This window comes from Oncorhynchus mykiss, chromosome 25 (genome assembly GCF_057628025.1).
Source record: "Oncorhynchus mykiss isolate SJ-2025 chromosome 25, ASM5762802v1, whole genome shotgun sequence".
Lineage (NCBI taxonomy): Eukaryota > Metazoa > Chordata > Actinopteri > Salmoniformes > Salmonidae > Oncorhynchus > Oncorhynchus mykiss.
In genome coordinates this window covers 24019089-24035780 of record NC_143046.1, presented here as the reverse complement: position 1 = coordinate 24035780, position 16692 = coordinate 24019089, and the positions used below count along the sequence as shown (strand labels likewise).

Here is a 16692-nt window from a genome sequence, read left to right as displayed (position 1 = left end):
ACAACCACACAGAGTTACACATGGAGTAAAGAAGTGTACAGTCAATGACACAATAGAAAATAGAAAGTCTATATACAGTGTGTGCAAATGGCATGAGGAGGTAGGCAATAAATAGGCCATAGTAGCAAAGTAATTACAATTTAGCAGATTAACACTGGAGTGAAAAATCAGCAGATGATGATGTGCAAGTAGAGATACTGGTGTGAAAAAGAGCAGAAAAGTAAATAAAAACAATATGGGGATGAGGAAGGTAGATTGGGTGGACTATTTACAGATAAACTATGTACAGCTGCAGCGATCGGTTAGCTGCTCAGATAGCTGATGTTTAAAGTTAGTGTGGGAAATATAAGTCTCCAGCTTCAGCAATTTTTGCAATTCGTTCCAGTCACTGGCAGCAGAGTCCTGGAAGGAAAGGTGGCCAAAGGAGGTGTTGGCTTTGGGGATGACCAGTGAGATATACCTGCTGGAGCGGTGCTATGGGTGGGTGTCGTGACCAGTGAGCTGAGATAAGGCGGAGCTTTACCTAGCGTAGACTTATAGATGACCTGGAGCCAGTGGGTCTGGCGATGAATATGTAGCGAGGGCCAGGTGACTAGAGCATACAGGCCGCAGTGGTGTGTGGTAGAAGGGGCTTACCCGAGTTAAACTGACTATCCTACCGATCCTCGCCGAAGTCGAGGATCGGTAGGATAGTCAGTTTAACTCGGGTAAGTTTGGCGGCGTGAGTGAAGGAGGCTTTGTTGTGAAATAGAAAGCCGATTCTAGATTTGATTTTGGATTGGAGATGTTTAATATGAGTCTGGAAGGAGAGTTTACAGTCTAGCCAGACACCTAGGTATTTGTTGTTGTCTACGTTTTCTAGGTCAGAACCGTCCAGGGCAGTGATGCTAGTCAGGCTTGCGGGTGCGGGCAGCGAACGGTTGAAAGCATACATTTGGTTTTACTAGCGTTTAAGAGCAGTTGGAGACCATGGAAGGAGTGTTGTATGAGTCTGTAGATGGGGGGGAATTCCACTATTTTCTCTTCAGCTAGGAGGTGGTGATGACGAGGCACCATCACTGCTTCTCCCCTGCTGTTCTCTCACCTCTAAGGGGGGTTGATGAAAGGGTGTGGGGGAAAAAGTCACTATCACTCCTCTCTCTCACACACACCTCCCTCGTGCCATTCTCTCTCTCTCAATTCAATTCAAAGGACTTTATTGGCATGGGAAACATATGTTAACATTGCCAAAGCAAGGGAAATAGAAAACAAACAAAAGTGAACAGTAAACATTACACTCACAAAAGTTCCAAAAGAATAAAGACATTTCAAATGTCATATTATGTCTATATACAGTGTTGTAATGAAGTGCAAATAGTAAAGTACGGAAGGGAAATTAAATAAACATAAATATGGGTTGTATTTACAATGATGTTTGTTCTTCACTGGTTGCCCTTTTCTTGTGGAAACAGGTCGTGCCATCACACATCTTGATGCTGTGATGGCACTCTATGGTATTTCACCCAATAGATATGGGAGTTTATCAAAATTGGGTTTGTTTTCAAATTCTTTGTGGGTCTGGTGTAATCTGAGGGAAATATGTCTCTAATATGGTCATACATTTGGCAGGAAGTTAGGAAGTGCTGCTCAGTTTCCACCTCATTTTGTGTGCAGTAGCACATAGCCTGTCTTCTCTTGAGAGCCATGTCTGCCTATGGCAACCTTTCTCAATAGCAAGGCTATGCTCACTGAGTCTGTACATAGTCAAAGCTTTCCTTAATTTTGGGTCAGTCACAGTGGTCAGGTATTCTGCCACTGTGTACTCTCTGTGTAGGGCCAAATAGCATTCTAGTTTGCTCTGTTTTTTTGTTAATTCTTTCCAATGTGTCAAGTAATTATCTTGTTGTTTTCTCATGATTTGGTTGGGTTTAATTGTGTTGCTGTCCTGGGGGTCTGTTTGTGTTTGAACAGAGCCCCAGGACCAGCTTGCTTAGGGGACTCTTCTCCAGGTTCAGCTCTCTGTAGGTGATGGCTTTGTTATGGAAGGTTTGGAATCACTTCCTTTTAGGTGGTTGTAGAATTTAACAGCTCTTTTCTGGATTTTGATAATTAGCAGGTATCAGCCTAATTCTGCTCTGCATGCATTATTTTGTGTTTTACGTTGTACACTGAGGATATTTTTTGCAGAATTCTGCATGCAGAGTCTCAATTTGGTGTTTGTCCCATTTTGTGAATTATTGGTTGGTGAGCGGATCCCAGACCTCACAACCATAGTGGGCAATGGGTTCTTCAACTGATTCAAGTACTTTTAGCCAGATCCTAATTGGTATGTTGAAATGTATGTTCCTTTTGATGGCATAGAAGGCCCTTCTTGCCGTGTCTCTCAGATCATTCACAGCTTTGTGGAAGTTACCTGTGGCGCTGACGTTTAGGCCAAGGTATGTATATTTTTTTGTGTGCTCTAGGGCAATGGCGTCTAGATGGAATTTATATTTGTGGTCCTGGCAACTGGACCTCTTTCTCTACTCTCCTTCATAAATTTCCCTGCTAAGCAGCTCACCCCCTCCATGGTGTATGTCTCCTCCCCCATCTCAACCGCTCCGTCATCTGTCTCTCTCCCCTCTTTGGAATATCCCTTCATCCTGTGTCTCCCTCCTCCATTCCTCCTCCCACCTCCTCTCCAACTCTCCTTGGTTTATCCCCCCATTCCTCCACCTGTCCTCCCTGTTGACACTGCAGCGCTGCAGTGAGTATCGGGGATCCTATGCTGACGTCAGGGAGAAAACCCCAGTTGCACAACAGCTACTGAGGAGCATCCCGCTCCAGCCCACTACTGACTGCCTGGGAGAGGAGAGGCCAGAGGGAGAATCCCTCCTTGTAGACACAGGTTATGAGGCTTCTATTTAAAGACTATAAAATAATCATGATCAACAGTGAAAGACTGGAGATTCCTTTACAATGAACCCAGTTGTAGGCTAATCGTGCTGTTAATTTAGTCCGAGCACACTTGTAATGGTCTGCATTTTTTTGCGTAACTGTCCACAGTAGCAATAGCTCTGTACTCCTGTTGTGAATGTGATTATATCCATGGATCTATGAGTCTTGGTAGAAATAGCATATTGATTACAGGCCCTGTGTGTGAAAGAGCACTACCTGAGACTGAATCGTCCCAGCCTCAGTTCTGTACTGACTGAATCGTCCCAGCCTCAGTTCTGTACTGACTGAATCGTCCCAGCCTCAGTTTTGTACTGACTGAATCGTCCCAGCCTCAGTTCTGTACTGACTGAATCGTCCCAGCCTCAGTTCTGTACTGACGGAATCGTCCCAGCCTCAGTTCTGTACTGACTGAATCGTCCCAGCCTCAGTTCTGTACTGACTGAATCGTCCTAGCCTCAGTTCTGTACTGACGGAATCGTCCCAGCCTCAGTTCTGTACTGACTGAATCGTCCCAGCCTCAGTTCTGTACTGACTGAATCGTCCCAGCCTCAATTCTGTACTGACTGAATCGTCGCAGCCTCAGTTCCACCGCACATCACTCAGTTTGAAGAGTGAACATTGGGTGGCGCTATTTGCTAAGGAGAGAGAGAATGGAGGCAAGTTGGAAGAGAAGTGATGTAGTCGCTAGGTGACAGAATATACCCTGGCATGCGCCATCCCTATATCCAGTGTATTGGACAAGTGTCTTGTCAGGAATTATGAAATGATGCTCTTCACAGCCTATTCTTAGTTTTACCTGGAAGTTTGGATCAAGAGTATGGTAAATGGGTACTTTTTTTTTTTGCAGCATCTTTTGTTGCTTAGTCTAACTAACCTTCTCCTAAACACTTTCAACTAGCAAAACATCCACAATACACTCCGTATCGGAGAGATATGCTCAGTGATGGCTTATGCAATGTGTCAAACATATCGTGTGAGTGTGTGTGTTTAAGGGTGTTGGCATGGGGTTAAGGAGATGGGTCTTGACACTCTAACCCATCTGTCTAAAGTTTAACTCTCTGTGTGTGTGTGTGTGTGTGTGTGTGTGTGTGTGTGTGTGTGTGTGTGTGTGTGTGTGTGTGTGTGTGTGTGTGTGTGTGTGTGTGTGTGTGTGTGTGTGTGTGTGTGTGTGTGTTAGGTGTCTACTCTGTAAGGATGTAGGGTCAATATGCCAGGGTGTATCTTGTTGAATAATTTTGCTTCTTGAAACTTCCAGACAAGTCCACCTGGTTGCTCATTTCACCATTGTGACATGTCTTCCTGACTGCTCATGGCAACATGTAGTGTAGTGGAGTTACTGTAGTCTGTTCTGTCCTATCCCATCAGCTACTGGGCTCTGTGCTGTGGAGGGCCACGCAACACCTACTGCCAACTAATGAGAGAGAGAGCGAGGTAATGAGAAGTGTTAAATTGTATGCGTGTGTTCTTTACATTTCATAGTTACCTTGTCCACACATTCTCATCATAGTATATACATGCAAATCATAGCTATTGATTATACAGTCAAGCTGTTACAAATCAAATCTATTTTTTTTGGTCACATACACATGGTTAGCAGATGTTAATGCGAGTGTAGCAAAATGCTTGTGCTTCTAGTTCCGACCGTGCTGTAATATCTAACAAGTAATCAAACAATTTCCCACCTACTACTTTATACACACACAAGTGTAAAGGAATGAATAAGGAATATGTACATATAAATATAATGATAAGTGATGGCCGTGCGGCATAGGCAAGATATAGTAGATGGCATAGAGTACAGTATGAGATGAGTAATGTAGGGTATGTAAACATTATATAAAGTGGCATTGTTTAAAGTGACTAGTGATACATTTATTACATGCAATTTTTAATTATTCAAGTGGCTAGAGATTGAGTCAGTATGTTGGCAGCAGCTACTCAATTTTAGTGATGGCTGTTTATCAGTCTGATGGCCTTGAGATAGAAGCTGTTTTTCAGTCTCTCGGTCCCGGCTTTGATGCACCTGTACTGACCTCGGCTTCTGGATGATAGCGGGGTGAACAGGCAGTGGCTCGGTTGGTTGTTGTCCTTGATGATCTTTTTGGCCATCCTGTGACATCGGGTGCTATAGGTGTCCTGGAGGGCAGGTAGTTTGCCCTCGTTGATGTGTTGTGCAGACCTCACTACCCTCTGGAGAGCTTTGCGGTTGTGGGCAGAGCAGTTGCCATACCAGGCGGTGATACAGCCCGACAGGATGCTCTCGATTGTGCATCTGTAAAAGTTTGTGAATGTTTTTGATGACAAGCCAAATTTCTTCAGCCTCCTGAGTTTGAAGAGGTGCTGTTGCCTTCTTCACCACGCTGTCTTTGTGGGTCGACCATTTCAGTTTGTCCGTGATGTGTATGACGAGGAACTTAAAACTTTCCACCTTCTCCACTACTGTCCCGTCGATGTGGATAGGGGGGTGCTCCCTCTGCTGTTTCCTGAAGTCCACAATCATCTCCTTTGTTTTGTTGACGTTGAGAGTGAGGTTATTTTCCTGACACCACACTCCGAGGGCCCTCACCTCCTCTCTGTAGGCCGTCTCGTCTTTGTTGGTAATCAAGCCTACCACTGTTGTGTCGTCTGCAAACTTGATGATTGAGTTGGTGTGCATGGCCACGCAGTCATGGTGAACAGGGAGTACAGGAGAGGGCTGAAAACGCACCCTTGTGGGGCCCCAGTGTTGAGGATCAGCGGGGTGGAGATGTTGTTGCCTACCCTCACCACCTGGGGGCAGCCCGTCAAAAAGTCCAGGGCCCAGTTGCACAGAGCGGGGTCGAGACCCAGGGTCTGACGAGTTTGGACGGTACTATGGTGTTAAATGCTGATGAGCACCATTCTTACACATCACCGATGCACTTGCTAATAAACTCACTCACCGAATCAGCGTATACATAAATGTTGTTGTCTGAGGCTATCCAGAACATATCCCAGTCCACGTGATCAAAGCAATCTTGAAGAGTGTAATCCTATTGGTTGGACCAGCATTGAACAGACCTGAGCACAGGCGTTTTCTGTTTTAGGTTCTGTCTATCGGTTGGGAGCAACAAAATGGAGTCGTGGTCAGATTTGCCGAATGGAGGGCGAGGGAGGGCTTTGTATGCGTTGCGGAAATTAGAGTAGCAATGATCCAGAATGCTGCCAGCCCGGGTCGCGCATTCGATATGCTGATGTTTTCAGATTAGCCTTGTTAAAAGCCCCAGCTACAATAAATGCAGCCTCAGGATATATGGTTTCCAGTTTACATAGAGTCCAATGAAGTTCTTTCAAGCCCTCCGAGGTGTCTGCTTGGGGGGATATACACGGCTGTGATTATAATCGAAGAGATTTCTCTTGGTAGATAATGCGGTCGGCATTTGATTTTAAGGAATTCTAGGTCTGGCGAACAAAAGGACTTGAGTTCCTGTATGTTGTTATGATCACACCACGACTCGTTAATCATAAGGCATACACCCCCGCCCTTCTTCTTACCAGAGAGATGTTTGTTTCTGTCAGCGCGATGCGTGAAGAAATCGGGTGGCTGTACCGACTCTGATAACATATCCCGAGTGAGCCATGTTCCCGTGAAACAGAGAATGTTGCAATCTCTGATGTCTCTCTGGAAGGCAACCCTTATTTGAATTTCGTCTACGTTGTTGTCATGAGACTGGACATTGGCAAGTAGTATACTCGGGAGTGTTGAAGAATGTGCCCGTCTACGGAGCCTGACCAGGAGGCCGCTCCGTCTGCCCCTTCATCGGCGTCGTTGTTTTGGGTTGCCTACTGGGATCCGATCCATTGTCCTGGGTGGTGGTCCAAACAGAAGATCCGCTTCTGGAAAGTCGTATGCCTGGTCGTAAAGTTGGTGAGTTGACGTTGCTTTCAAATCCAATAGTTCCTCCCGGCTGTATGTAATAAGACTTAAGATTTCCTGGGGTAACAATGTAAGAAATAATAAAACAAAAAACTGCATAGATTCCGAAGAACGCGAAGCGAAGCGACCATCTCTGTCGGCGTCATTTTCTGGATCACCTTACATTCTCCTTCCTAACTGAAGAAATGTTGTTTTTAAAGCTAAAACACCTTTATATCCCTAGAGATGTTAGTTTGTCTTATGAAGTGTCTGCCACTGTGTCCAACAACACACCACAGAGCTACTGTAGGCTGTTAGCACCACACTGCTACTGTAGGCTGATGTAGGTTGTTACCATCACACTGATACTGTAGGCTGATGTAGATTGTTACCATCACACTGCTACTGGAGGCCAATGTTGGTTGTTACACCACATTTCTACTGTAGACTGATGTAGGTTGTTACCATCACACTGCTACTGTAGGTTGTTAGCACCACACTGCTACTGTAGACTGATGTAGGTTGTTACCACACTGCTACTGTAGGCTGATGTAGGTTGTTACACCACACTGATACTGTAGGCTGATGTAGATTGTTACCATCACACTGCTACTGTAGGCTGATGTAGGTTGTTACCTTCACACTGATACTGCAGGCTGATGTAGGTTGTTACCATCACACTGCTACTGTAGGCCAATGTTGGTTGTTACACCACATTTCTACTGTAGACTGATGTAGGTTGTCACCATCACACTGCTACTGTAGGCCAATGTTGGTTGTTACACCACATTTCTACTGTAGACTGATGTAGGTTGTCACCATCACACTGCTACTGTAGGCTGATGTAGGTTGTTACCATCACACTGCTACTGTAGGCTAATGTAGGTTGTTACCATGACACTGCTACTGTAGACTGATGTAGGTTGTTACCACACTGCTACTGTAGGCTGATGTAGGTTGTTGCCACCACACTGCTACTGTAGGCTGATGTAGGTTGTTACACCACACTGCTACTGTAGGCTGATGTAGGTTGTTACCACACTGCTACTGTAGGCTGATGTAGGTTGTTGCCACCACACTGCTACTGTAGGCTGATGTAGGTTGTTACACCACACTGCTACTGTAGACTGATGTAGGTTGTTACCACACTGCTACTGTAGGCTGATGTAGGTTGTTACCACACTGCTACTGTAGGCTGATGTAGGTTGTTGCCACCACACTGCTACTGTAGGCTGATGTAGGTTGTTGCCACCACACTGCTACTGTAGGTTGTTGCTATACACATTGGTGCTGCTGGCTTCCGGGTTGGATGGGCAGTGTGTCAAGAAGCAGTGCAGCTTGGTTGGTTTGTGTTTCGGAGGACGCATGGCTCTCGACCTTCGCCTCTCCCGAGTCCATACTGGAGTTGCAGTGATGAGACAAGACTAACTACTACCAATTGGATACCATGAAATTGGGGAGAAAAAAGGGGTGAAAAAAATATTAAATGTGTCACTAGTGTAACGGCTTTCTTCCTGCGAAGGAGAGGTGGACCAAAACGCAGCATTGTTGAAGTTTTTTAATAAGAAAACTAAACATGAACATAAAACAATAAACGTGTAAAAAAAAAAAAAACGGAAACAGCCCTATCTGGTGCAGCAAACACAGACAGGAAACAACCACCCACAAAACCCAACACAAAACAGGCTACCTAAATATGGTTCCCAATCAGAGACAAGGACTAACACCTGTCTCTGATTGAGAACCATATCAGGCCAAACATAGAAATATACAAACTAGACACACAACATAGAATGCCCACTCAGATCACACCCTGACCAAACAAAACATACAAAGCAAACTATGGTCACTGTGTGACAACTAGTCACTTTAATAATGTTTACATATCCTACATTACTCATCTCATATGTATATAGTGTATTATATTCATCCCTTTACATTTGTGTGTATGAGGTAGTTGTTGGGAATCTGGTAGATTTACTGCATAATCGGAACTAGAAGCACAAGCATTTCGCTACACTCGCATTACCATGTGTATGTGACCAATACAATTTGTGCAAGGCGTGCGTACTAGCGGTAGAGAAATCAGGCGCAGGAGAGCAAAGACTGTGTTCCAACAGCGCAGTTTAATGAATAAAATCACCGTGAACAAAAACAAAAACCCCAGACATAACGTGCACATGCACTTACAATAAACAATACCGGACAAGGACATGTGGGGAACAGAGGGTTAAATACACATATAATTGATGGAATTGAAACCAGGTGTGTGGGAAGATGTTACGAATCCCTTTGACCCGGCAGTCTAGGGGGGATGGTAACGAGACCCGTAACATAACTCATGCAAAGTATAGTAGTGAAAAAGTAACAGTGAGAATGAAAAACCACAGACAACTAATTTACCGTCAAACACTCATGGTTTATTTTGAAACACACAGTAAAGGGGGGTGGGAAAAGGGGCTGAGCTGGACCCAAGGAAAGAAACAAATATCCAAAAACACCCCTAAGCTAGACTAGCCTACTTCAATACAGCTAACTGACTAACCAAAAAATACAGCGGGTGGTCTGCCCAGTTCTAACTAGTGTTCTTAGACAAAGTATTCCTACAGGTAATGTATGCCCATGAGCGACTTGGCTTGGTACCCCCTTTTCCCACCATCAAACAAACAGTCAAACACCATAACAAAACAATACTCACAGGATAACAGACAAAGTGACATGTAGTTGCAAAAACCAAAGAGAGCTCAAAGAGAGAGAGAGAGAGAGAGATAGCGAGAGAAAGCATGACAGAGAGATTGAGCTCCAGAGAAAACAACTGAATGGGTTTTAAACCAAGGGAAAGGGGATGTGATTGGGTAATGGAAACAGGAGGAGGTGTGTCTTCTGATTGATGACTGATTGGGGAATGATGATTGCCACCAGAAGGAGTGAAAAGAAATACACACACAGGATACACACTCAGGATACCTGTATCCGTAACAGAAGACAAGGCAAAACAAATGGAAAATGAAAGGTGGATCGGCGATGGCTAGAAGACTGGTGACGTCGACTGCCGAACGTCGCCCAAACAAGGAGAGGGACCGACTTCGGAGGAAGTCGTGACAATTTGATTTATTCAAATATATATATTAAATTATCTTTAGCTCACAACCTCAAATGAATAAGCTGCATGTATTAATTAAATAGTTTGTGGAAAGGGCTTAGTGGTAAGTGACAAAACTGTAAATATTCTGCAGTGTTAATCTTGATGTGACCGAGGACTGTGCTTCTGTGTTCATATTCACTAAGACATCTATTCATGTCTTCTCGAAGAAAAGTAGTATATTCGTCCTCAATTGTTTTAGTCCACCATTTTATGAATATTACTTTAGATCGATCTAAGTTATTACCAATGTATTTTACCAAGTCAAATTTTTCAGCTAGATACTCTCCAACTTTTTGGAATTGATTAAAAATTCCAAAATGGGGTATGGAAATATGTAGGTCAAGACTTTTCTTATCGGTTTTCGAATCTTTTTTATGGTAATTGCTAATTGACTTAAAGGTCTTTGTCACATGCTTATGGATGTCTTTATGAGTTTGCAATCTGAAAGCTACTTCTGAAATGTTGTTGGGCAGAAATTGTTTACTCGAAATATAAAGTTGCTTGGTAAGTTCTCTGTCTTCAAAATTAGATTTAGAGTCATGGCTTTTCTTATTGTTATACTCAGTGTTAAAAATGGCAAATTTGTCACAATAGTTTTCATAAGAAGGACTACTGATTATCAAATTAAAGTGATTGAATGAGCTGATATATGGATCTACAAAGGTTGTCAACTTTCCAGTCAAACCGTACCATTTGCTGTATCCAACAATAGTTTTTATACCATAAGATTTGTACAGTTCTGCTGAATCCTTAATGAGTAAATCCATGCATGAATCATGACCGGAATTTTGCAAACAAGGAGAATTGAGCGTATAGATAAACAATTTAGTATTTCTCAATTTCTCATTGTTTCTCAATATTTGTTTTACTTTCTCAAGAAGTAACTTTTCGGTATGAATATTTAAATTTCTTCCCATCTTTTTGCAATCTTCTAATTTAAAAAAGCCAACAAAAAACGGTTCTCCACCACAAGGTGACTCTATAAATGCCCATGCATGTTGCGTATCAAACTTTTGCTTGCAACCCTTTTTTTGTATTGAGTAGTATTTATCAAGAAATTCAGAAATGTTTTCAAAATGCTTTGGGATGTTTTGGTTTTCCGTCAGACAGTCCGTAAAAATCGTTGTTATGCCATACTTGTTCAGTTCTGCTAAATCTGTTATTTTATGACCTATCATTTGCAAAGGAGAGTTGAGCGAATATATAGAAAATGTTGTATTTTGTAATTGCTCTTCGTTTTCCAACATTATTTTTGTTTCCTCAAGAAGTAACTCTTTGGTATGACTAATTATTGGAGGTTTGTTTTCCATATTCTCTATATTGTTAGGTTCCGGAATTGCAACAAACACATCACCAGTTAAGAATGCCCATGTCATTTTAAGATAAATGCAATCTTTTGTTTGTAGAAGGTAAAATGTATCACGTCATTTGTTTTCAACTTGATTTGGGAGGTCCATTGACTGGTCTGGAAAGTTGATGTTTGCAGGACTGGGGCTTCCTCTGTAAGGGGAATGAAAATAGCAAAATTAGTTTTGCAATTTGTAACCTGTTCGTGAGGGGTCAAAGAGAGCTAAAGATAGTAAAATCTTCTAGTAAAGATTCAGAAAATAACTATGGACTCTGGATTTACACGTCAAATGTATAACAATAGAACGACCATGTCCTCCACAATTAGTATGTTTAATATTAGTCCACTTTTGGTACAGTGTCAAATGTTGCATGTCAGCTTCAAGATTTCAAAATATATTGCTTTCTGTCTCCTGATGCCAATAAGCATATTGTGAAAATGTAGGTCATACCTCTGCGGGATCTCAATCCCCTTACTGGTTGAATTGGCATCCATATCCTCCTCAGGAGGCCCTCCGTTCGATAAAATGTTTGTGTTGGTGGAAGGGTTCACATCATCAGGATCCCCTCCCTCAGACAGTGATAGGTGCCTCTTCTTACTGCAGAGAAATATAATTATGTTATTCACCATCAATGTCACAAACTATTAGTTGTTGAAAACTATTTATTAAGTTTGAAATACTTAAAAAAAATTCAAATACAATTTGTAAATATTTGGTTTTTAAAACGGGGTTTCTTAAATTGTACATGTAGGTAGAGATATTAAAGTGACTTTGCATAGATAATAATAGAGAGTAGCAGCAATGTTCGGGGGGGGGGGGGGCAATGCAAATAGTCTGGGTAGCCATTTGATTAGCTGTTCTTATGGCTTGGAGGTAGAAGCTATTTAGGAGCCTCTTGGACCTAGACTTGGTGCTCCGGTACCGCTTACCATGCTGTAGCAGAGAGAACAGTCTATGACTAGGGTGGCTGGAGTCTTTGACAATTTTTAGGGCCTTCCTCTGACACCGCCTGGTATAGAGGTCTTGGATGGCAGGAAGCTTCGCCCTGGTGATGTACTGGGCTGTATTCACTACCCTCTGTAGTGTCTTGCGGTCAGAGGCCGAGCAGTTGCCATACCAGGCAGTGATGCAACCCGTCAGGATGGTGCAGCTGTAAAACCTTTTGAGGATCTGAGGACCCATGCCAAAACTTATCAGTCTTCTTAGGGGGAATAGGTTTTGTCTTGCCCTCTTGACTTGGTGTGCTTGGACCATGTTTGTTTGTTGGTGATGTGGACACCAAGGAACTTGAAGCTCTCAACCTGCTCCACTACAGCCTCGTCGATGAGAATTGGGGCGTGCTCGGTCCTCCTTTTCCTGTAGTCCACAATCATCTCCTTTGTCTTGATCATGTTGAGGGAGAGGTTGTTGTCCTTTAACCACACGTCAGGTCTCTGACCTCCTCCCTATAGGCTGTCTCATTGTTGTTGGTGATCAGGCCTACCACTGTTGTGTCATCAGCAAACTTAATGATGGTGTTGGAGTCGTGCATGGCCGTGCAGTCTTGAGTGAACAGGGAGTACAGGAGGGGACTGAGTACGCACCTCTTAAGGGCCCCCATGTTGACAATCAGATGGCAGATGTGTTGTTACCTACCCTTACCACCTGGGGGCAGCCCGTCAGGAAGTCTAGGATCCAGTTGCAGAGGGAGGTGTTTAGTCCAAGGTTCCTTAGCTTAGTGATGAGCTTTGAGGGCAGGTGGGAAAGGACAGTGTGGAGTGCGATTGAGATTGCATCATCTGTGGATCTGTTGGGGCGGTATGCAAATCGGAGTGGGTCTAGGGTTTCTGGGATGATTGTGTTGATGTGAGCAGTGACCAGCCTTTCAAAGCACTTCATGGCTGCAGACATGAGTGCTATGGGTCGGTAGTCTTTTAGGCAGGTTACCTTAGTGTTCTTGGGTACAGGGACTATTGTGTTCTGCTTGAAACATGTTGGTGTTACAGACCCGGACAGGAAGAGGTTGAAAATGTCAGTGAAGACACTTGCCAGTTTGTCAGCACATGCTCGCGGTACACGTTCTGGTAATCTGTCTGGCCCTGCGGCCTTGTGAATTTGGACCTGTTTAAACGTCATACATCGGCTTTTGGTTGGGTTATGTACATACAGTCACTGTGGGGACGACGTCTTCGATGCTCTTATTGATAAAGTCAGTGACTGATGTGGTGTACTCCTCAATGCCATCGGAAGAATCCCGGAACATATTCCAGTCTGTGCTAGCAAAACAGTCCTGTAGTTTAGCATCTGCTTCATCTGACCACTTTTTTATTGACCCAAGTCACTGGTGCTTCCTGCTTTGATTTGAGCTTGTAAGCAGGAATCAGAAGGATAGAATTATGGTCAGATTTGCCAAGGTAAATGAAGACTTGAGTTACAACCAGGTAGATTCAGCAACATGACATCAACACACCCAGTGGGTTAACTTCCTGCTTACAGAATTCATCAACTGAATTCACATCTGCCAAGACTGCCAATATTGTCTGTTCCCAATGTGGGAGGGCACAAATGCGTCATACCATTGGTGGTTCTCATTCTCCTCACTCTGGGATCTGGTTGATTTAGCAGCCACATCCTCCTCAGGAGGGCATCTATCAGAAGAACTGTCTGTGTTGCTGGGAGAGTTCACATCACTCCCCTTAGACAGGGGCCTCTTCTTACTGTAGAAAAACATGAAGAAGAAACAAATCCATCATTATTACAAATGGAACTCACAAACACTGAGTAGCCCCCCTCCTTCTGGTTGAGCAGGTTTCTATTTTTTCCTTCGTAAAGAACAGTTATAAATGTAACAAGTCGTTAATTTATACTGTCATAAAAAATAACTGTGTACTGAGTGGTAATAGTTTAAAATGCATTATCTGTAGCACTTTACATGTGTTGCTTTACAGCCATCTTGGTAGCACTTTACATGTGTTGCTTTACAGCCATCTTGGTAGCACTTTACATGTGTTGCTTTACAGCCATCTTGGTAGCACTTTACATGTGTTGCTTTACAGCCATCTTGGTAGCACTTTACATGTGTTGCTTTACATCCATCTTGGTAGCACTTTACATGTGTTGCTTTACAGCCATCTTGGTAGCACTTTACATGTGTTGCTTTACAGCCATCTTGGTAGCACTTTACATGTGTTGCTTTACAGCCATCTTGGTAGCACTTTACATGTGTTGCTTTACAGCCATCTTGGTAGCACTTGACATTACAGTAATAACATGGTAATAGTATAGTAACAATGTTTTGTAATTCACAATAGCATTATTTTGATGGTGAGTAACCATGTCACCACCACTTTATGCCGTGCTGTAATGTAAAGTGCTACTAAGATGGCGGTAGTACCTTTAAACTGCTGTGTCACTCAGAGATCTTTTCCACTTTCAAGATAACACCAGTGCTGTCATTACTCAAGCTGTAGCAGGTGCCACCATACACACATTTGATCTAGTAAAACATTTTTCAGAAATACAAGGAATACAATAGGATTGGTCATAACGACAATCTTTATGATATCAGATGCTGTAGCACATCCAGCATGAGGTTTCTGTGGTCAATGGGATACAGCAGTAAAAATCTGCCCAAGTTTGCCCTGTTCAATCACATTCATTCTCTTAAAAGAAAATGCAGTTTTCTCATTAGTTGGGAATGTTCTTTGAAATGTCTCATACAACATATTTGGCTCATCTTTATCAACCTACTGCGTACCTTATGCTATTAGCATGCTAACACTCATTAAGACAGACTGGTAGCAAATATAGCATAACTAGCCATCGCTAGCATTCACTGGTTGAAGTAACTTTTGAGTGTCATGGAGTTGACTGATGACTATGACATGCAAATATATTCATCACAACGTTTGGATGGGAGCTATAATCCGGTTATGACACAAAACAATTTTAATTTTAGAAAATAAGTAGTGTCGACCTATATTGTCATTTTTTTCTGGTTTTCTGTTTATTTATTTTTATCTTTATTTAACTAGGCAAGTCAGTTCAGAACAAATTCTGGGTTAACTATCTGTTCATCGGCAAAACGACAGATTTGTACCAGATTTGCTACCCCAGGGTAGTCTAGTGGTAGAAAGGAATCAAAGGAAATGTCTATTTATATACTTACGGAAAGGGAGCCATCACAACACTTTTAGGTTGCTCCAGAAGGCTTGGCATTTCCAAGTTCGATTGTGGATTTTTGTTTGCCATTGAAAACAAAAATGTTACGCTTGTGTCTTCACTTGGCATCTCGTTCATGTTTGTGTCATTCGGTTCACTGTCAGGCTAGAGTATACCCACCTTCCACCTACTTTTCCCCATTGGCCCATTTATAACGTCATTCTCATTTTGACCAATCAATGTTTATGTTAGTGATCCACATCTTCCTTTTTGTATCACCTGACCTACAGGTGTCAGTACATGGAATGGAATGCTGCCTGTCCTGTCCTGATACCGGGTGTGAGACAGTTGCTGAGTCATATCAGATCTTATAACACCTGGATTAGTTTTTTCCGCATCACCTAACTACATCATACGGTATGTTATAGCAACCTGGTGCCCGATGGCACCGTCGGGGACGTGGCATGCAACCATTGGTTGATGACTACAATATCTAAGCTGGGCGACGCAACCAAAGTATTTGTAACAAACATTTAAGGAAACTACAGTCCCAAACTGCACTCCACTCACAGCAAACCCCTTAACCCTCTCAATAGTCTACACATTTTGAACCATACTATTACAATTACAAATAGATCTTGGCTTTAGAGAAATTAATCAACTTTATATTTTGTGAGTGTAAGATTTCATCCAAAAGCAACAAGCAACTAAATCTGAAAATGGGGAACCTAAACACACTGGTTCATTTTGATCTTGGTCAGATTGAAACTGAAAACCCCTGAGGTCATGCCTTAGCTCTGGTTGTCTGGCAGGAGTCAATAGATACCGGAGATAGGAATGCCCCATTGCCTGAGAGTGACACATCATTTTTTTGTGTTAGAGAGAAAGAGTGTGTGTGAGAGAGCAGGGGAGGGAGGAGAGAGACTGCAAGATGTTTTGTTTTTGTATTTTTCTTCACCTTTATTTAACCAGGTAGACTAGTGGAGAACAAGTTCTCATTTACAACTGCGACCTGGCCAAGATAAACCAAAGCAGTGCGACACAAACAACCACACAGAGTTACACATGGAGTAAAGAAGCGTACAGTCAATGACACAATAGAAAATAGAAAGTCTATATACAGTGTGTGCAAATGGCATGAGGAGGTAGGCAATAAATAGGCCATAGTAGCAAAGTAATTACAATTTAGAAGATTAACACTGGAGTGAAAAATCAGCAGATGATGATGTGCAAGTAGAGATACTGGTGTGCAAAAGAGCAGAAAAGTA

General features: G+C 42.8%; 1 protein-coding gene across 1 annotated transcript; it reads right to left on the bottom strand.

Annotated features, from left to right (window-relative positions):
* Positions 1 to 9188: 9188 nt before the first annotated feature.
* On the bottom strand, positions 9189 to 15605 carry LOC110504798 (uncharacterized). Its single transcript, XM_090219425.1, has 4 exons — positions 15432 to 15605; positions 13840 to 13980; positions 11735 to 11881; positions 9189 to 11435 (listed from the first exon to the last, which is right to left on the bottom strand). The coding sequence occupies exons 1-4, from the start codon at positions 15560 to 15562 to the stop codon at positions 11360 to 11362; spliced, it is 495 nt and encodes a 164-aa protein (XP_090075551.1). The 5' UTR covers positions 15563 to 15605; the 3' UTR covers positions 9189 to 11359.
* Between the last annotated feature and the right edge of the window lie 1087 nt (positions 15606 to 16692).